The following is a 21,772-nucleotide window of genomic DNA, read 5'->3' on the forward strand; positions in this document are numbered from 1 at the left end:
CCAGAGCCTACATGGCTAAGAAGTACAGCATTACCTTTCATTCCTAAACCAGTTAAGAAGGATATGAATAAAACTCCTAGAGGATGGAAGGGTCCTTTGGAACTGGAAGGTTCTTGGAGTCCTTGAATAGAAATGCTTTCCCAATTTGCCAGTGCAGGGGCCCGTTACGGGAAACACTGAGGACCATCCAGCAGTCCAATTAAGTGAGCACAAAGCACAAGGCATATTTGTTTTTCTTTCTTTTGAAAACATAAATGTTAGAAAAGTTCAGAAATAAAGAGATTTAGAAGTATAAACTTAGAACTGTTGGAACCATCCTCGTATTTTCTAGACCAGTCTTCCTTCTCTCGACAACCCTTCTCTCATGGCCATTCCTCGCCCTTTATGTTTTCATGAACAGCCTGATTGACTACTCTGATTTTGTTAGCTAGCCAAAGTGGAAAATGAGAACTCGGTGAGTGGGCTGGTATGTACTGCCTGCCAGAGGCAGTGCTCTGTAAGAAGGCTTCATTGTTTGCTTACGCTAATGCTCCATTGCATCTCAGAATTTATTTATAAATTATTTGTTTTAGAATATGGTACTAGCTTCGTGAACACCATTGTAGACTTCACATTTAGAAGTGTTTTTTCCAACTCTTTTTTACTTATTTTTCATGAGAATAGTCCTTACATCAAGATGAAAGAAAGGTGAAACACCAGGTAGAATTAGCAAACTGATAAACAGCCCTGTTTAAATCCATGGAAAGGTAATGTTTAAAGAAGACATTTGTTTTAATTGATTTTTATTTTACATGTACACATTAACTTCATAAATCTTACCTTTCCTACCAAGAAGCCTAGATTAGCTAGCGTGTTAATATGCTGACGGCTGAGAGCAAAAATAGATAACCTCAAGTTGTCTAACAAATTAGACATCACTTAAGAGGAAACTCAAGTGTGTTTCAGGGAGCAGTGGCAGAGCTGCCTTATATTTTTAACCACTGCGTTATCCTGTTAATTAAGATCAATCAGATACAAAAATCTTTGGTCAGAACCAGTATTACAAAAGAACCTAAGAATTTCTGCTTTCTCATCTTTCTGTTTACCATAACACAGGCATATATCCAAGAATATATAGAAAGCAAAAATTTGGAGAGAATTACCTGCGCTTTCCTAAATGCACCTTAATGCTTTCCCTGGTGTTACTACTGTTGGAAACATCACTGTTGAGATGAGCCTGCACGTCACACACATTGCTTCCCGCACAGCAACACTTCTGATGAGGGCAGCCCCCTGCCTTGTTACTCACTGAGAAACAGAAACTCTGATTATTTAGAGCAAAATTTCAGATTTGAAGAAGTTTTCCTAATAAGGAAGAATGATGTAATGTTCATGGATGGGGGCCAGGTTCCCTTCATTTGTTTTATTTATATTAGCTGAATTCCAGGGGAAAATGGGCTATGAAGCATGAGGGCTGCTAACTATATTTAGCCACACAAAGTTAGTACATCAGGGGGCATTTTTTCTTTAAGTTATACACTCATAAATGGGCTGGGAGATATTTTTCCAGGCATCTTGTTTTTATAAAATTTGATCAAGCATAAATACTTGCATTAAGATGCTACCTTTTATTTCGAGTGTGAAGAAAGTATCCATTGTAATCTCTTTAATTTGGCATGTTTCTCTGAGATACTGGTTTCTGGGTCAAAAGATAGATAACTAATAATAATACCTTGGTTCAGCAGATTGTGTTAACTTTCCAGAGTGCTCATGCCTGTCATCCCAGCACTTGGGGAGGCCAACTCAGGAGAATCGCTTGAGCTTAGGAATTGGAGAGCAGCTTGGTCAACACAGGGAGACCCCATCTTTACAAAAGTAAAAAAATTAGCTGGGCACAGTGGCACATACCTGTGGTTCCAGCTACTTGGGAGGCTAAGGTGGAAGGATCACTTGGGCCTGGGAGGTCGAGGCTGCAGTGAGCCGTGATTGCGCCACCACACTCCAACCAGGGCAACAGAATGAGACCCAGTCTCAAAAAATATAAAATCCAGAGCGGGCTTTGAGAAGGAAGCAATAGTAGCTTCTTAGGAGAAAGATAATGTGTGTTTAAGAGTCACGTTCTGCCCATTGTCTGGCACTATTCAATCTAGATTCACTCCCATCCCCCTCACCTTACTCTAAATATAAAAATAGTCTGTGCATCTTAAGACAGTAGACTATCATTTTTGGACTTTTGCATTAAGACTTTTATTTAAACGTATTTGTAAACTGGAGAAAAATTTGTAGCATTTAAACATAAAACCTCAGCGTTATAATTGGTCATTCCTTCCTCCTGTCAACGTGTTAACGACATTTTTGCTTTGCTCTGTTACGTGACTCGGGGCTTACACTGCATTTCACGTGAGAGAAAAGTCAAATTCATCTCCACCCCACAGCCTGCTATCTTCTGCCGTTTACCCTATGTCTCTGGAGGGGACAGCTTCCCCCCATAACTGATAGTTATCCATGCTCACAGCTGCTGGCAGGACTGACTCCTTTACAACTGTGGCCTTGTAGTTGATCTGAACAGGAGGAGCCTCTCTATGGAAACGGAGTCTTCTCTCACTGCCTGAAGGAGAAGGCTCTGCTGGAGGTGGAGGGCTCTCATCTGTCGATAGGTAGCACCACCGGTGCCCCAGACATGCTGACCATGTGTCTTAGAAGAGTGGAAAGGTTTGAGAAATGCAAGCTTAGAATCATTTCTAATATTACTTGATGGGAAGTCAGCAAATAAGTTAGGAAACTTGTAAAAAATTGGAGGACAACTTTTTGCCACTATCATGGACAAATCTATCACCACTACCCCAAATATTGGTCCCTCAGAGACCAAGTCCTTAGATTCTGAGGCTCTGCTGTATAATTCCTGTTCAGTAGCGCATCTGGCGAACCTCTAGTAGGACAAACAGATAGTAACCCTTGTGAGAAGTGAGGGAACTTTTAGAACTAGGCCTCAAGGAGTACCGTACAGTAGAAATAGAATGTGAACCACCACAAATGAAGACCACGTATGCAGTTTGTTTTCTAGTAGTCACATTAAAAAGGAAAAATAAATTAATTTTAATAGTACATGTTATTTAACCCAATATATTCAAAATATTATTTTAACATGTAAATAATATAAAAATTAGTCATAAGATCATTTTCCAATCTCTTTTTAAACTACATTTTTTAAATCTGCTGTGTACTTGACACTTATAACACGTCTCAATTCTGACTAACCACTGTTCAAGCACTTAATAGTTACATTTGGCTAACGGCCACCAAAGTGGGACAGTGCAGGTCTGGAGGATGTGAAATCAGGTAAACACACAACCTTTACACCCGAACCAGTGCTGCAGAATTGATGGTAATTACTCTAAATGCTCATCTCTTATCTTTTCGCGTCTGAAAACTGCTGCTGGGTGTACAAACCAGATCACAGTAATAAGGGCCAATCCCAGTGGTAGAAATGGAGTTGGTATGGTGGAGACATAGCCATGCACAGCTGGACAGAAGCCCCCTCTGACTCCCAGGGCAAGAGTCGGGGCAGAGGCAGAAAGTCTAAACAGAAACACATCAATGTAGTCATTTCAGTAATAAATGCTGTGAAGTAAATAAAACAAGATAATAAAAGAGAGATGGGAGTACTCTTCTTGCTCACTCCAATAGTTGAGTGAGTGAGTTGTGCTGTGGAGTGTAAAAGGTGATTTTAATTCAGCCTGAGAGCCAGGCGCAGTGGCTACTGCCTGTAATCCTGCACTCTGGGAGGCCGAGGTGGGCAGATCACTTGAAGTCAGCAGTTTGAGGCCAGCCTGGCCAACATGGTGAAACCCTGTCTCTACTAAAATACAAAAATTATCTGTGCCTGGTGGCGCACATCTGTAATCCCGGTTATTTGGGAGGCTGAGGCACAAGAATCGCTTGAACCCAGGAGGCGGAGGTTGCAGTGAGCTGAGATCGTGCCACTGCACTCCAGTCTGGGATGGCAGAGTCTCAAAAAAACAAAAAATTCAGCCTGAGGCAAATACTTCCTGTAGTCCTCAACGTGACTAAAGAGATCCTCATTGTTCTTTAAGAGAGAATTTCATTATTTAAAAACACAATACCCAAAGAAATGGAAGAAATTGAAGAAGCTGGTTTGTGTGTACTTCAAATAATATTTTGGTGTGAGGCCCCACATGACAACATCTTTCCCCCAGGATACCACAGCTGACATAGCTAAAATATGAAGTATGGCCTAAATAATACACAGTGAGCTGATAACTTAGGAAATATTTTTTGTTTGTTTTAGCCAAGGCAAATGAATTAAAAATTTTAATGTTTTGTTTCCATATTTGCTTAAGTAAACTTCAAAACTAATGACTTCCAAAGAACTTTGCCTCAGCTACGTGGATGACCAGTGAATGCTGTTGGGAGTGTAGGACTACACTGAATAATCAAATAAATCTACTGAATACGGAAGTTTTGTGTTTAAAAAAACTCGGTCAAAAAGCAGTAGAACCACCACACGGTGTATATCTATATGCTTATTATGTATGGGCTGGCTTAGGAGGGAACTTGAGAAATGGTAACAGTATTTGGTTGATGCTGGAGAGGGAAATTGGACTGGGAAGAAAAAGTAAGAGATGAAGATGTATTTTCAGTGTTCTCTTTATATCTTTTGCATTATGAAGAGCAGAGGTTTTTAATTTTGATGAAGTCCCAATTCATCAATTTTTTTTCTCTTATGGGTCACCCTTTTGTTGTCTTATCTAAGAAATCTTTACCTAACTTATGGTCACAAAGATTTTCTCCTATGATTCCTTCTTGAAATTTTATAGTTTTGGATTCACATTTATGTTGAAGATTTTTTTTATTTTTTTATTTTTTTAGAGATGGGGTCTCACTCTGTCCCCCAGGCTAGAGTGTTGTGGCCGCAAGATCATGACCTCCTGGGCCCAGTTGATCCTCCCATCTCAGCCTCCCGAGTAGCTGGGACTCCGGGCATGCATCACCATGCCCAGCTAATTTTTTAGTTTTCTGTAGAGACAGGGTCTCACTTTGTTGCCAGTGCTGGTCTCAACCTTCTGGGCTCAAGTGATCCTCCCCCTTCAGCCTCCCAAAGTGCTGGAATTACAGGCATGAGCCACCATCCCTGGCCTGTTGAAGACTGCTATTAGTTAACTTTTGTATAAGGTATCAGTTGTGAGCTGAGGTTGGAAATCCAATAGGGTTTGGAGGGGTTTTTTGTTTTCATTTAATCATGTGTATTCTTTAAAAAATAGGATTTAATTTCAAGAGATTAAAAAGAAATATTGTATAGAAATGTCTGCAGTTACAATAAGCAGTTCAATTTTAAAAACAAAAAGTTGTTTTGTTTGCTTTGTTTTGAAACAGGATCTTGTTCTGTCACCCAGTCTAGAGTGTAGTGGCGTGATCGTGGCTCCCTGCAGCCTTGTTCTCCTGGGCTCAAGCAAGTAGCTGGGACTACAGACTCACACCATCACACCTGGCTAATTTTTTTTTTTTTTTATTTTTAGCATAGATGAGGTTTCACTGTGTTGTCCAGGCTGGTCTCAAGATCTGGGCTCAAGTGATCCTCCCACCTCAACCTCCCAAAGTGCTGAGATTACAGGCATGCAACACTGTGCCCAGCCAAGAAAAAAGTTTTATTATGACTACTATACTGATTTTCAGGAGCAGTCATTGTGCTTTAATTGTCTAAGCCAAAAATGTCAAATTATGTTGGGCAAAAAGACTATGTTGTTGATTGCACTCTCTCGTATGGTCCCTTGCCTTCAGCCATTTTCATAATCAAAACTTGATGGCAGTGTTTTGTTACAGGGTAAGAAACTGAAAATGGTAAAAGCCATTTGTCAGGGTAAATCTGAACTAATTTAGATCAGCTGAAATAAAAAGGGTTGCAAAGACAAGTTTTCTGTCTTCAGGAGGGGATGTGGATACTAAAACTTCATTGGAAATGAGAAGATAGGGATAAATTTGCATCTGCCAGATCTGCTTAGGGAAAGCATATACATGAAGTGGAGGAAGGCCTCCCATATCCCTGACGTAAGGACTGAGATCCTGCTGCCAGAGACACATGTTGCAATATCAACAGAAGGTCGTCAGATTGCCTTCCATGAGGGAGTGGGTCTGTTTAATGCTATCATTTTGTGACGTTGAGAACACGTGAGGCCACCCACACTTCTCTGCCCTTCACCAGAGCTGGGGCCAGCCTCTTCCGATAAATGCTAAATAATGAATATCACTTTGAAGGTGCGCTTATTAGCAAGGGAGCCCATGTGTCTAGGGTTCTTTTATGCCATTACAGTGCATGAATAATGTACATTTGATGGGGGTTGATCCTCTCTCCCTACTCAAGTTTGGAACCATTTGACAGATAAACTGAGGAGTCAGAAAGAGATCCAAGCACCAAATTTGTACTGGGGAGAACTCAGAGAAGAAAGGGGATGCACTGCTGGGCCTCATGAGCTGGCTTATACTTCACCTTGAGCTAAGCATACTAATACCCAGTCACAGGCAGCATTGAACAGCTCCGCGCAGATCCCACCCTCCAAAACACAAGAAGAAAAAGCCCTCTCACTGCAAGCAAGATCCAAAGAGAGAAGAGCAAGGGAGGGGCTGATGTAAGCATGCCCAGATCCAACCCCCACCCATATTTGCCACAAGGAGAGGAGACGGGCAAAGAGGGCCCCCGTCCTGGAAATCCCTCCATGAGGAAGCAGTGAAGGCTGCAGGGCCCACTCTGTCAGTGTCCAGTGTTCCACTGATCCTATATAGTAATTTTGAAAGACGATACATGATGTTCCTGAAAGGAAAAAAGAAGTTTCCTCTATTAGGTCATTAACATATATCATGAATGACTTTAATGTCTTCTGGTTCATTTTGACATTTTTGTAAATTCTATAGATCTTTTATTTACTCCCATGATATATTTTAAAGATCAACAAATGTCCACACCAAAGAAAAAAATCACTAGTAAGTTTGTAACTTTTATATTTCTATACTTTTAACTGTTACATTAATCCTGTCTTATTCAAAAGGTGTTCACCACAAAGATATTTACTAATCTTGGTTTCCTGGTATGAACTCCTTGTGCTTCTGAGATTAGAGATATGCTTTTCTTTACGGGTGGCCACAATCAAGAGATAAGATCATGCCTAAAAGGACAAGTTAGGAACAGAAGTGTGATTAAGTATGCTCTGTATTAGCTGTAATTAGGACTATAGCCCTTTAACAATTTCATCATATTTAAGCTTGAAAATACGCATGATTGCTGATACCACTGTAGTCATATACATGTATATATGCTCACATACACACGAGTGATGAGACTGTGTTACTCAGACATAGAACCACGGGACAGTCAGCTACACATTACTTCTAGGCAATGGGGTTCATCTCTCTTCAGGGAAAAAGTAACCCTTGTTGGAACCTGACAGATTTTGAACATATCTTTTCTTTGTTCTTTGTAATGTTTATCTGTATTCTTGTTAGAAATGACTTTCTGGTTCAGTTATTTAAAAGATTAAGCCTTTTAGTGAAAGAAGTTCTCACCTTGGTGTCATCACTTGAGAGGCTAAGAGTGGAGAAACCCAGTTACTACTCTGGGCTCTGCTGGTGGCCTTCTGTGTGGCACTGCATCAAACGTACTCATTACTCAGCTGGATGAGATTATCCCGGTTCCTTCCACCCACACATTCCATGCTTTCCTGTGTATCTCGGCACACAGGTACTATACATACTTCAGTGGCTTTTTCCGTTGTTTAAATGTTGAAAAGGCACATTCTGGTGTATATACTACTTCCCTAAATGGAGGGCCATCTACTCTATAAGTCTTACAGTATAATCATGAAATCCAGATGTGGTGTGCAACAAACTTCATTATTTACATGTTTTGGAAAAGATTAATAAAGTACAGCAAAATAAGCTCAATACTGCAGCTGTACATACTATACTATAAAGTATTCTTCTTTTGAAAAGCATTTCAAGATTTTGCAGCATTTTTATTGTATTGGAAAGAGTCACAGATACCATATTATAGAAAACTCTGTTTGATAGAACGCCAGATGAATAACTGTTGACTATAAACAGTCATATATAACCACATTGGAAACTTCATGTAGCTATGATAAATTTCTCTCATTTTTTCCTTAGGAGTAATTACATTAGATAATTGAGCTGTTTCATCTAAGAATTTATTTTCGTGGTTTTAGTCATTTCTCAGGGAGGGAGCCTCGTTTATTACAGTTCTCCCCAAGACACACTGGATAGACTTCATCCACTGCTTGAAGGACTGGTGCCGCCTCCTGAGGGGAAATGGCTAGGCAGCACTGTCTTCACTGCATCTCATCCTTTGGCCTCTAAGGAATGTCAAGGTCAGCTGGTCAAAAGCTAAGAAGGGCCAAAGCCATTTAAAATTTACAGTTCTTTTCCACAGTCACAAGTCTCTTAATTCATGCTGCTAAGCTGCATCTCTTGAGCTTGCCAAAATGCATTTTTGAGCTTTTTCAAGAACTTTCTCCTTCTTCAGATGAGAGGTTGGGAAGGAAGTCTGGTGATCAGGCAAGCCCTGCATTCACACCACGGACCCTTTGGCTTGTATATCTTGGCCATTAGCATTTAAACTAGCAATGGTAGAGTTGTAAGAGGAAATACATTGCTCTGAGTATCCAGATCCAACTGTGCATTCCTCACATTGATTGCAAGACCAAAATATGTAGAAAATGTTATTGGCTACATTATTGTTTATTCAGAAATGTTTAGTTCTTCAGTTACAGGCCTATGTTAATAGAAATTTGAAAAGTCATCTTTATAGTGTTGTTCACCATGTGATATAATGTTTCTAAATTGTATCATATTTAGTAATACAGTATCTCAAGAGATGGAATATCATAACAGATGAGTAATATTAGTGATATTCAGATGTACAATCTTGAAAGACTAAAGAATGAATTTTATAGCATGGGCACATTTTAAAAATATTTAAAGGGGACTATTTAAAAATAATCCAACTATACTGCAAAGATATGAAGAAAGTCAGACCGAGAATGATTTAGTCAAGGCCACACAGATAATTGGTGTCACAGTCACTTCTACCCGGGAAAGCACTAAGTAGCCCAGTGGCAGGAGATGCTAAAAAGGGCTGTCGGTGATTTAAAAACAAAGCTATTTAGGCCATGTGTGGTGGCTCACACCTGTAATCCCAGCACTTGGGGAGGCCAAGGTGGGAGGACTGCTTGAGCCTGGGCAACATAGTGAGACCCTGTCTCTGTTAAAAAAAAAAAAAAAATCCCATTGGGTGTGGTGACATACACCAGTAGTTCCAGCTGCTCATGAGGCCGAGGCAGAAGGATCACTTGAGCCCAGGAGTTTGAGGCTGCAGTGAGCCAAGACGACACCACTTTACTCCAGCCTGGGTGACAGAGCAAGACCCTGTGTCATTCATAAACAAACACATAAGTAAATACCAAACTATTTTTAAGAATTCAAATCTAATTATTTTGGAAATGATTCTTTTTGTATTTATTTTTTTCTACCACAAACATTGTGTTCAAAAAGGAGAGTGGAGGACAGAACCATAAGTATATAGGAACTTCCATACCATGAAATTCTATGGTAGTATTTATTGCTCTTATGTGACATATGTCTCTTGATTTTTCTCAGAAATTTGAATTAATACTAGGAAAATGTGAAGTAAGAACCTTTATCAGTTGGTTTCATCTTCCTGTTCACATTCTGGATATATAATATTTAGCTGTAAATACATGATGTTTGGTTAGTAGAGACCAACCATTCATTGGTTTTTCAATATAATGAATGCTAGTTGATGGTACTTACGCTGAAATAAATTCTGGAAGCAAATTTAATTTCTTAGTTTCAAAGTCAACTCCTCCAGGTTGCTTTGTACATTCTTATAGTTTTTCCAATAAATGTTTTTAAGCCTAGCATATGAGACATAACTACCTAAAATTATATGTATGGAATGTGTTCAGGACATAGCCTGGCTGTCTCTATAGCTGTTTTGGGCGCCACTGCAATATCTGTATCTCAATAACAAAGAAATAGGGTATAGGAGGGGCAGACTTAGAGCTGTAGTCTTGAGTGGAGCCCAAATCAGAAAGGTCCTCTGTGTCTGAGGAAGTCACATTGCACATGGTAAATACAAGATAAGTCGTGGTGCTTTGGTTAGAGACACGGTAACATCATGGTCATGAGCCAGAGCTCCTCAGTTTAAATCCCATCTCCACTTCTTTCCAGCTGCATAATCTTGGACAACTTACTAAATATCTTTGTGCCTCAATTTCCTTATCTGTAAAATGCAGATAATACAAGTGGCCTCTCTCCTAGGGTTTTTATAAAAATTAAACGAGTTTATATGGAAAAGTGCTTTAAATGGTGTTTGGTACATAGTAAGTGCTCTAGAACAGTTAGCTCTCATCACTAGATAGTGGTGACGCTGTTGGTGCTGGCAGTAGTAGCAATAGTCATGCTTGATGAAATTATTTGGAAAAGGCCTCCACTGGTGGCTTTAAACACAGGAAATGGATGGATGGATACCCTTCTCAGGCCTCCAGGATATTTTGTTACTGTCTAAGACCTTCTTTAAGTTACAAACTTATGGAGTTTTATGTTTTAAGAGTCTTTTTAATCACTATATTTTTTATATGCACATAGTTAAAAACAGCCAAACAGTACAGAAGAGTATAAAATGCAAAAATAAAAGATGTCCTCCCTCCACCTCTTTCTCATCTTACTTTCCAGAGGTAAACACTTTAAACTATTTGTTTTTAGCCCTTCTGGTAGTTTATTTCACAAGTTTATGAACAACATATGAATTCATCCATTTATTGATTCATCAACTTCCAATAGTGCTATTAGATTAATTTTTATATTGTTCTTACCAGCAAGATGTTCTTATTGGGCCTTTGGTACCAATCAGCTGATAACAGCAATTTCTTGATCTCCCTGTGTTTCCATCTGCATATCGTAAAATAGGGATATTGGACTTGTTGGTTTCCAAGGCCACTTTCTAAAAAGTGTTAAGAGACCATTTGAACTAATTTAAGTGAAGAGAAAAAAAAAAAAGAAAAGAAAAAGAAGGAAAAATTCTGAGATAAAACTGGTCTGAGGGTTATCTGGATCCAGCTGCTAAAATAGTATTCCAATTTTACCTGCCTCTCTCCCTTTTTCTTTTATATAAGGAGTTGGCTGCTTTTTATGTACTGGCTTCCTTTTTGTAGACCCTTCCATGATGGCCAGGAATTCTAGGTGATTCTATCCTTTTAGACACATTTCCCTTCCATCTTCAGTATGAAAAGTCCCAGGGAAAGGCCCTGATTGGCCTGGCCTGACCTGGATTATATACTTATCCTTGGATAATTTGCTGAAGCCATATACCAGCTGACTAGTCCTGGATCACATGCTCACCCTGCAACCAAGGGCAAGAGGATTGTGACTGGCAGACCCACAAGGAATAGGGTAGAAGCAGGTCTGTAAAGGGAGGGAGGAGTGCTGTTACCAGATGAAAGAAGAATGGTAGAGAATAAAAACAAATGTCTGCCACACTTGGAGTTTCAGGAAATTGACTTTAAGAAGAAACACATTCAATTCTCCACCTACTAGTGAGTCATTACTTGCTTGTATGAATGCTTACTGCGATGCATTCAACCATTGGCCGCGTTCTCCCTCCAGAAATAAAGCATGACCTCCACCTACACATTCTTTAACTTAGTATCAGCCATAAGCGATTCCTGGCAGCACTTCACAACACTTGAAAAATGAATACAGACATCAGTGTGATGTTCCAGGCAGACATCAGTGCTTTAGATTCTAGCCCCAACACAGGCATTCAATGCAGCCTTGTTAGAAACACTCTGTCCGGTCTTTTATGACTTGCTACACTACACAATGGACACACAAGGGAACTGTTTCCTCTCTCTGTATAGGGACCAACTTTGTTATCTCAGGATACAGTCTATGTTTTGAAAAAGTGGCTGTAGAACAGTGCAGGGATGGGAAGAATGGGTCCTATCAAAGAAAAGAACTGCCTAGAGATGACTGAAGTTCTCACCAAGTACTGAAAATATCCCTGAGGCACTTCTCTTCAAGATAAACATAAACTTATTGCATTTTTGACTGATAACCAAATAAAATGGAAAATGGGCACTGGTACAGGCTGCCACTGCCTGGAACATGATGGAGGGCCTCACAGATGCCAAATTAGGAGCTGCATTACCAGGTTCACAAAGCTCTCATTCAGGTTTGGGAGTTTCACATTTTGGATACTAACAAGCCAGAAATATATAAGTACTGTTACTATAAGAGCTCTGATACATATGTATCTGCTTTATTAGCAGATGCATTTCCCTTTCCTGTATTCCACACAAAAGGATGCCTGGCAATCTTTTGACAGGTAGTAAGTGACATCTATGTGCAAAACACTGTAATAATCAAGAAGATAGAACATGTCTGGTTCTGGGCAATCTGGGCTGGTGTGTGAGATGATAATGCCACTGCCAAACTGACAGTGCCGTGCCAGCCTTGTGGGCTGGAGTAGTATGGAGGAGGGAGTAAGAACTGCTAGATGTTACTAGGAGGGCTTCAAGAAGAAATGGGCATTGAAATGGGCACTAAAGGATGAAGACAGTGGATGGAGAGAAATTGTTGGGGGTGGCCTTCCAAAAGAGGGCAGTGCGTGAGAAGAGGCCAACAGGAAGGAAAACTCAAAATCAGTTTGGGGAACAATAAGAGTAACAAACTTAGAAGAATGAAAAGGTAGAGATAGAGCAGCATTAGTTGGAGATAAGACTGTTAGGACTATTTGAGGCCAAATTATGGCTATCTTAAATATCAGATATTATTTTAGGGAGACAAGTTAGATCAGGGTGAGAGGAGCTCTGTCTAGACATAAGTTTGAAGTGAAGTAGCACATTTATGTTACATGGAAGTGGATAATGGAATTCAGGACTGAGGGCTGGGTTAGAGAGATCAGGGAGCGAGAGTGATGCAGCTGACTGACTCCTTGTGCAAAGAGGAGCGTAAAGTTTAGATCTTGGTAAGGTACCCAGATTTAGAGAGATGGAGAACCAGTGAAGGAAGTAAGGCACAGTCCCAGAAGTAGGAGAACAAGGAGAGTTGTGTTAGTGATGTCAAGGGAGAAGAGTGCTTCAAGAAAGATGGCGTGGGTGAGCCCACTGTCAGAGGCTGCAGAGATATCAAGAATGAGGGCAGAGAAAAGCCACAGGACTGCTGAGCATAGCACAACCCTATCTTCATATTTGAATGAAATGTCAAAGCCTAAACATTCAAAAGAGTTGTGGCAGAAAGAGGGGTAAGGGTTATTAACAGAACATTGGCCACTTCCCACTGAAATAGTTTCCATGTTTCCTTTAAGGGAAAGCATTATAGCAGAACCACATCCAACTCTAGCCCCATAGAAACTATTTTGAGACACACAAAACCTAAAAGCTATTTTTGTCTTGATCTGGGTAGAATGTATCTATAGGTATATCTGTCTTAAGAAAAAAATGCAATTAATTTTAGCCAGTTAGTTGACAGAATATTCACCGAACAGATTATTCACAGAATAAAGTATTCTTCCTTTTGTAAGAAGATTGACCATGGAATTGTTTTTATCTGCCTCTCGAATGCCTTTAAAATCTTCTGTTTTCCAAAAACTGATATATACATTTTTCAAAAACAGTTGAAATAGGTGTGAAAACAGCATATGCATAAGGTTAATATATGCACACACACAAATAAGTACCATACTTGGACTTGTTTAGTTGTCTAAGTTTACCAGTTTCTTCGAAATTAGGTTCTTTATAATGTTTAAATCTTACAGGGCTAAAGAGGACAGGTCATAAAATCTGAAAGTTTATTAGGACCTTAAAGTTGAAAAACTACCCCAGAAAGGATAAATGAAGTATCCAAAGTCATAAACAGAACGTGGCAGAGCAGGAGCTGCACTATTTGAACATTTCTCTACTGGGCTGACTCCATGTTTTTACTTGTAAATAACCTGCATGATAATGGCTTTATTTCCAAGAGTACTCCCTTAGGAAAATGCAACTGTGTGTTGCTGAATGCCATACAGCTTGATGGAACAGGGAGTTTTATATTGTATGGAAATCTAGGGATTTAACTTCAATTCAGCAGATATTTATTGAGTGACTTCCCTGTGAGTAAAGAGGAAGATACTGAAAATGGAGGGCTCAGCAAAGTGGGAGGATTGCTATTTTTTGTAAAGACATTTGAGGAGTAGATAATGGTTATTTGTTTGGAAAGAGATGACACTCTGCCCTTAGTAGTAATCGACTCTTATAAATACTGACTGCATACCACTGTTTTGGATGTATTCAACCCAGCAAGCATAAGCTATGATGGGACTGACACAAGGGATGGCACCAGCCACTGTATGATGAATGAAAATGAAAAGTTGGGGAAACTAACCATATGAAACCTTAAAATATGCCAAATTTGTCATTTCATTGGAAGACAGAAAGTGAAATATCTGTCTGTCCTTTCTTCCCTAATTCTTCAAAATCTCAGAGAAATTTTATACTTAAGACCTTAAAGTTTCTCAACATCTGTCTCACAGGGAGCTTTTCTTTGGTGTTTCAATTAGAAATGACATCACTGATTTTGCTTCAAGCATTGAAAAAAAAAGGTTGAAAAACAGATTTTTCTTCAAAATGTACTTTGTCTATGTTAAGAATTAAAACCAAACATTTTCTATTAGGAACAGTCAGTATTAATTCCTTTTAATGTCCACTAAATTAGCATAGTTTTTATAAGAATCAACTAATATCTTCCTGCTGTTTTCACTGGCCTTTGCATCAGCAGAAATGAAAATCATTTTGGGCATTTAACTGTGATGCAGAGTTGACTCTTTTAGAAGCTGACTTTGGATTCCTCCCCCAAAAAGGGGCTGGGACTGAAGCACCCAGCGTTCTGTGTTAGTCAGATTCCTCAGGCACATCACAACTGCAGGCACTGGCAAAGCCTGTCCCTTATCATATGCAATTTATGTCAGGCTACAAATCCTGCTCTTCTGGTGGGGCTATAAATGCTTTGGACCATATCCTGCAGCCCTCTCAGAGCCAAAGTGACCATTTACCCCACAGAGAGTTGGATCTCCACACACCTCCTAGATGAGACATCTCAACATCTGGGAGCCAGCGGCAGGAGTCAACTTCTGAGAAACAGTTCACATTGCTACTGACCCTTGAAGAGCACCATCTCCCCTACCTCTCATTCCTATTCCTTATGTTACATGAGAGACTCAGCCATCCTTTGATATTCCAGAGAAGTTCCCAGGAGGATTAGGAATTGGTCATCAATCGCTCCTTCTCTCTCTCTCTATCGGTACATGGAATGACTTCAAATAGAGATCAACTTTATGCATTAAGACATACAAAGCTACTGTTTTTCTGTGGCAGAGCCAAATATGGCTCTTATTCTAAGTTCAAAGGAAAAGGCTCTCTAAAAGAGCCTCAAGTCATGTGCTGATGTCACTCAGGTCACTTCTCCCTTGAGCCCTCCTCCGTGATTGTGTTCAGTTCTGGCTTTGTTTGGAAAGTCAGCACAATTTACAAAAGGTTCAGAATGCATTAAAGGTCAAAAAACAGGGCTTTGTAAAGAAACCTATGTCCTTTTGCAATACATTTTAAACTTACACGTATTCCCAAGCAGTAATCAATTTTAATTTAATTCTAGCATTTTTTTGTTTATGGTACTTTGGAGAAAATCCAGATTTTTATCCCTGCCTTCTCCCCCAACCTTAGGGGAATGTATTTGAATTAATTTTTGCACTCACAACCTCCCATAAGCCCAGTGCAATACATTCTCATTTGTCTTTTATTAATCCTTACTGTGTAAATAAATGATTATTCTTAAGATTGGGATTTACATACCTTTTCCTAAGGGGCAATCATAAGTTAGTGCTAAACAAATCAAGTTGTTAGATATTGACCTTCATGCAGTGGACTTAGCTTCTGTGATATGAAGATATCAATTGAGCTATGAGTAATAGAATTTTAAAAGACAGTTGAAGCATTACTATAATAAAGTTATAGATGGAACTGAATCGGTACTACCTGAGTGGGAAGCCCTTGTAGGAGTTTTATTTTCTATTTTATACATTCCCAGAATTGATACATTGAAGTCTCATGCATATGATACTGAGCTAATCTTAGCCAGATGGGAATATATTGTGGAAACACCTACCAGCTTACCCCTAAATCACTTACCTACCTTCATTTGAAAATTCTTAAGATTTCCCAGTCCAATATGGGACCCTCCTAGTATAGGAATGTCGTACTGAATATGCCTGATGAACCCAGTGGGGTACAGAAATTGCAGTAAGAAATTTATATCATTGTTGTCATTGACAGTGATGAGTCCACCCATGTTTAGTGTTTGGCCAGGTGCTGTGAGGATGCCGAAAGTTACCCTCCTTACCTTTAAAGTGCTTATAAATATCAGGACCAGAGGAGCTTATGGTTCAGAGGGTACAGTCTTGCAACTCTTCATACAACGGCTTCTGTCACACAATCAAATATGAAAGAAAGCATATAAACCAACAGCATATTTATTCATAGATCACAAATGTTTTTCAGCTTTGTGATCTCAAGAGTTTTTCTGGACAATTACGAATACCCCACCTTTATTATTATGAGCAGGGGATAAATTGCTTGCAATCCAGATACTACTCCAGAGAGACATACCAGGAATTTCCAATTTACATAAAAGTTGTTTTCCAGAAGTTTACTTTCACATCATTTATTTTAAACTTGGGTTGCAGTTTCCCAGAGAAAAAGTGATATGTAGTAATAATAGCCAACATTTTAACAAACCTTTTTTGTTTACTGAGCACTTTATAGAGAATGATGTAGCACCAGGCTTTCTGAGCCAGCCAGCCCTTCACATCCAGGTTCTGCCCTTGGACACATTACTTGACCTCATTAACTGATGGTGAATTTTTTAAATGGGGATAACCATCCCTACCTCCTAGGGTTGGTGTGTGTCTCCAGTGCTGGGCACATGATAAGTGCCCTACGGCTTCGTGTTGAGGAGAAGCGGGAGGAGCAGTGCTAAAACCAGCCATCTTAGCTGGTCTCATGACAGCCCCATCTCCAGTTCCCCATCTGCCCACCTGCCACTGCTGTTCCCTTGCCAGCCACTTGCAATGGAAATAGCTGAAGGGAAACATCCCCTGCAGTAAGTAAAACATTGTTCCTGTTTTAAAAGGTCTGGTTTGTAAAGTAACCAGGATTGACATGATTCTCTTCTGCTGCGAAAGATAATTTATTGAGCTCATACTCTGAACCAGGCACTGTGCTCATTTAATTCTCACAAGGACCCCACAAGCTAGTAGCCAGCTGAGCTGGGGTTCCAAGCCAGTTCGATCTAACTGTGACTCTAGCCCTTTTTGTCATGTGCCATTCTGCCACTTGGGACACTGTTTTTAGTGTGGTTAACTTTTTCTGAACTTGGCTTTAATCTAGTAGCAGGAGAGATGACTGAATTAGAAAATAAATTGGGTCATACACCTCTCCTTATCTCTGTCAAATCTAAATCTTTGCCCCATCCAACCATCTGTAAAATTATTCTTGTTGAAAGCTTTGTGCAAACCACTGGGGTAGGGGAGTTATTTTCTATAATGTATGAGGGGAATCTATTGAGTTAGCATGAAATCAAGTTTGAAGTCAAATACTCTTAAATATATTCTTAAATATGTATTTAAAACCTTAACTGATGATTCAGATCCTAAAGGCCCTCGATGTTACAGCTGCAGTAAGGTGTAAAAGTGAATAAAGTCCTCAGAAGGAAAATATAGTCACAGATTTTTTTTTTAAGTCACATTGAAGGTCAGGGTCCTTTTATGTTACATGCCTGATGTAGTGAAAAGAGCAGGGACAGACACAGGTTCTAACCTGGCTCTGCAGGTAACTTGCTCTGTGGCCTTGAGTGTTACTTAAAACCAGTCTTCCCATGTGTAAGTAGACTGTGACAGGTCTAGACAGTCTCCTTTCCTTCAGTATCAAAACTTTTAGAATTGAAGGATGGGCAAGAGTGGGGAATTGCTTAGATTTTTTGAATTAGGGGTATGGTGGGGAGAGGGGAAAAAAGCTGGGAGAAATTTGATGAATTACTTGTGCAAGACCAAAGATTTAAACAAATGATACTCAAAGTACATTTGCAACTAGGGCCATCTAGAACCCTTAACTTGTCATACTATTTGGAAATACATAGTATTTCCAAAAAGTTCAGTTTCTTTTTTTCAGAGAAAAGACAGCAGAAAAAAAAATGGAGAAACTAAAGAAGTAATGAATTTCTTATGACAAATAACTTCTAAGTAATTTCCAAAAGCTATAGGCAACCTTGCCTTTCTGGTACCTTTCATTCTTTTGGCCTTTTTATCTCTGTGAAAATCAACTTTTCTAAAAATAGCTTAATGAGGAAGAAGAAAATGGTAAAATTGTGCATTTCATCACATCACAGTCTAGATATGAAATCCATTTAACTCAAGTATTTAAAAGATTATCATTTGCACAGAAATAAAGTCAGACACTTTAAAATTCAAAATAAATGTTTTTGTGCTCCTTTTCCCCACCCCCTCCAGTCCCTGCATATTATATTCTTCATGCCTCACTGAACCACTGAAAAATGGGAAGTCAAAACTCTAGCAAAGTTCTTCACCACAGTATATACTAGCAGCCAAATCACTAGAATGCCCATTCATTTCTTGTGAAATGCTACATTAATAATTTCTTAAACTGTCACTTCATACTAAAGGTAGCACTTCCACAGCTTTAAGCCCACTTGGGTTAGCAAACATGGTGGTTCTTTTTAATGCCCGAATGAATAGGCTGACCCATGGAGAAGTTTCGAACCAATATAGTCCTGGTCTGGGCTTTCCTGCCCTGGTTTCTTTGAAGACTGGCTCTCAAGAGTCACTCCCTAATCCTGGGGCCAGGGAATCCTCACATCAAGTACAAAGCGTGATATGATGTCTGTAGCTACTTCAGCAGAGCCACCACACACAGCAATTTGCTGATGCCAGGCCAAGCCTAAAATACTTAAAACACAGCTGTGGCTTTGGCCATCGTGAGCCCAGGTGGGCTCACAGAGTAGGGGAGCAGCGCCTTTGAGAAGAGCCACACAGATGGCTTCCAATCCAGATGCAGAGGTCAGCTGAAGGGTGTGGAAGAGTGTTGATGATAAACATCCTGGGACTGGGATGCATGTTGCCCTAGTGAGGAAATGTAAGAGAGACAGCAAAGGCAGGGAGATGAAGCATCTGGGGACTCGGAATGGAGAGTGCTGGATAATGGATTTTAGAGCTAGTGGGTGGTTTTTATGAGTTCTATTCCTGGGCCAGTTCTAAATGAATGAATGCCAGAGCACATGTGCTGGACGGTCTACCCAAACCACACAGACATCTGGAACTTCAGGGCAATGGTGAATCCCAGCAGTGACATGGCTACTTTTAAAATACTCAAGTTCAATAGGACCCCACAAAGTTCTTTGCTGTTCAAGTATTTGATGCTCTGTACATATTAAGAACATAGAACCATCTCCTCATTACACTTTTCAGTTCCCAAGAAAGTGTGTCTTTGTCTTCTCATGGACTTAAGTGTAATCACTTTACTGGATAATTATAGAAGGGAACAGAAGACACAGGACAGAGTTTAGAACTTGCTGATGTTCCCACAGCTCATGATACTTGCGAAAAGACCTAGATATTTTTTCACTTTTTATTGGCCGCTTCAATTCTTTGTATTGCTGAGTCTCTGAAGGCTTGATTTTTGCCTATGGATAAGAAAGTTTTGGGGTCTGATTTTTAGTTTTAAAAGGTTTATTGTCTATTCATAGATACTTGTTTTATCTGCTTGTTACAGTGCCACCTTCTGTTGAAGTTTCTTTTGACAGCTATCCCTATGTTTACCTCATGTGAATAAAGGAAAACATCCTGGATGTACAGCAAAGTTTGAGTCAAAGAGTGAGATATTAGATCATTGCTAGCTGCTTACTCTTATTTCAGAAATAAAAATTTGAACTATCTCTTCTCAATGGTAAATATTTGGGGGAATTAAATATACATTACTATAAAATATTTTGCTATTGTTTATTGAACACCTACCTGTTATAGATGTCACTTGTTTACATGTGTTTGAAATAACATACAGTATCAGTGTGCATTAAGGTTTGTGTAAGAAATTGGCAATTAGTTTACTACTAAAATTTTGCATAAAGACTTTCTTAGGGGACAAATGTAGAGATGAAAGTAAATTTTTTTAAAAATCCACCTGTGGTATTTATTGAATGTAGAGTTGACAGCACTGAAGTAGGCAAATTGGACTAACCTAAATCTGCCAAATATAACTTCAACCAAGTGGTTTTTTTTTTTTTTTGCTTTTAACTTTCTCATTTTGATAGAATTCTTTTACCAAAAATTGGCTACGAATGAGAGGACTGAGAACTGATGTCGAAACGTTTTTCTCTTAATATTTCTTGATCCGTTAAAAACAAAATATGGCTCCTGGAAGTCAGACAAAATTTCCATCAGGATTTGTAAACTGGTTGGGATCACCTTATGTGAAACTAAATGAGACAGTGAAATGGGCGAGCATACTTTACTGACTTAGCGCTTGGTCCGGAATGAACTGCTGGCACCACACTTCGGGCTGCTAACGTGTGCCCGTTCCCTGGGTGTTCTCTGTAGCTGGCCTAAGTGCCAAGCGATGCTCACAAGCTGAGCTCACTCCTGGAATGCACGTTCCTGGCCGTTCCCGCTCTGAAGGTGTCGCTTCTCTCTCTCCCCCCAGGGACCCTCTGAAGATCCAGCAACTCCAGAACCAAATCCGACTGGAGCAGGAGGCCGGCGCTCGGCAGCCTCCGCCAGCCCCGCGCAGCGCGCCGCCCTCGCCCCCCTTCCCACCGCCGCCCGCCTTCCCCGAGCTCGCGGCCTGCACGCCGCCCGCGTCCCCGGAGCCCATGAGCGCGCTGGCCTCCCGCTCCGCCCCCGCCATGCAGTCCTCCGGCTCCTTCAACTACGCGCGCCCCAAGCAGTTCATCGCCGCGCAGAACCTCGGGCCCGCGTCGGGCCACGGCACGCCGGCCTCCAGCCCCAGCTCGTCCAGCCTCCCGTCGCCCATGTCCCCGACGCCGAGGCAGTTCGGCCGCGCGCCCGTGCCGCCCTTCGCGCAGCCCTTCGGCACCGAGCCCGACGCCCCGTGGGGCTCCTCCTCCCCGTCGCCCCCGCCCCCGCCGCCCCCGGTCTTCAGCCCTACTGCTGCCTTCCCGGTGCCCGACGTGTTCCCACTGCCGCCGCCACCACCGCCGCTCCCGAGCCCGGGGCAGGCGTCCCACTGCTCGTCGCCTGCCACCCGCTTCGGCCACAGCCAGACGCCCGCGGCCTTCCTCAGCGCTCTGCTGCCCTCGCAGCCGCCGCCGGCAGCCGTCAACGCCCTGGGGCTGCCCAAGGGTGTCACCCCCGCGTGAGTAACCGCCGCAGTCCTCCACCTCCCTGCCCCTCCGCCTCGGGTCGTCCTGGGACTCCCACATACACGCGCTCCCATCAGCCTGCAACCCAGAGCGCCCCAGTAGCATTTCACACATTTCCCTCCGTGCGATGTAAAAATTCTTAAGGGCAATTTGACTCAGTGATACTTGCGTAGCCACTTAACATTATCAAAATCAGAACTTTTTCGTCTGAATTAATATGAGATTCTCATCAGGAACTATTCAAAATCTATGCAGTGCCCTC

General features: G+C 40.8%; 1 protein-coding gene across 7 annotated transcripts in view; it reads left to right on the forward strand.

The window, feature by feature from the left end:
• The window catches only part of PALLD (palladin, cytoskeletal associated protein), a 434,220-nt gene that overhangs the window by 362,645 nt on the left and 49,803 nt on the right, over nt 1–21,772 (forward strand). For 4 of the 7 annotated variants that reach the window (XM_030816308.1, XM_030816309.1, XM_030816310.1 and 1 more), the window contains one exon: nt 20,832–21,503. The exons of the other annotated variants lie outside the window; for them this stretch is intronic. In XM_030816308.1, coding sequence (XP_030672168.1) covers nt 20,832–21,503 — 672 coding nt within the window. The remainder of the gene's footprint in view (nt 1–20,831; nt 21,504–21,772) is intronic. 7 annotated transcript variants of the gene reach the window in all.

The sequence above is a fragment of the Nomascus leucogenys genome, chromosome 7b (genome assembly GCF_006542625.1).
Source record: "Nomascus leucogenys isolate Asia chromosome 7b, Asia_NLE_v1, whole genome shotgun sequence".
NCBI lineage: Eukaryota > Metazoa > Chordata > Mammalia > Primates > Hylobatidae > Nomascus > Nomascus leucogenys.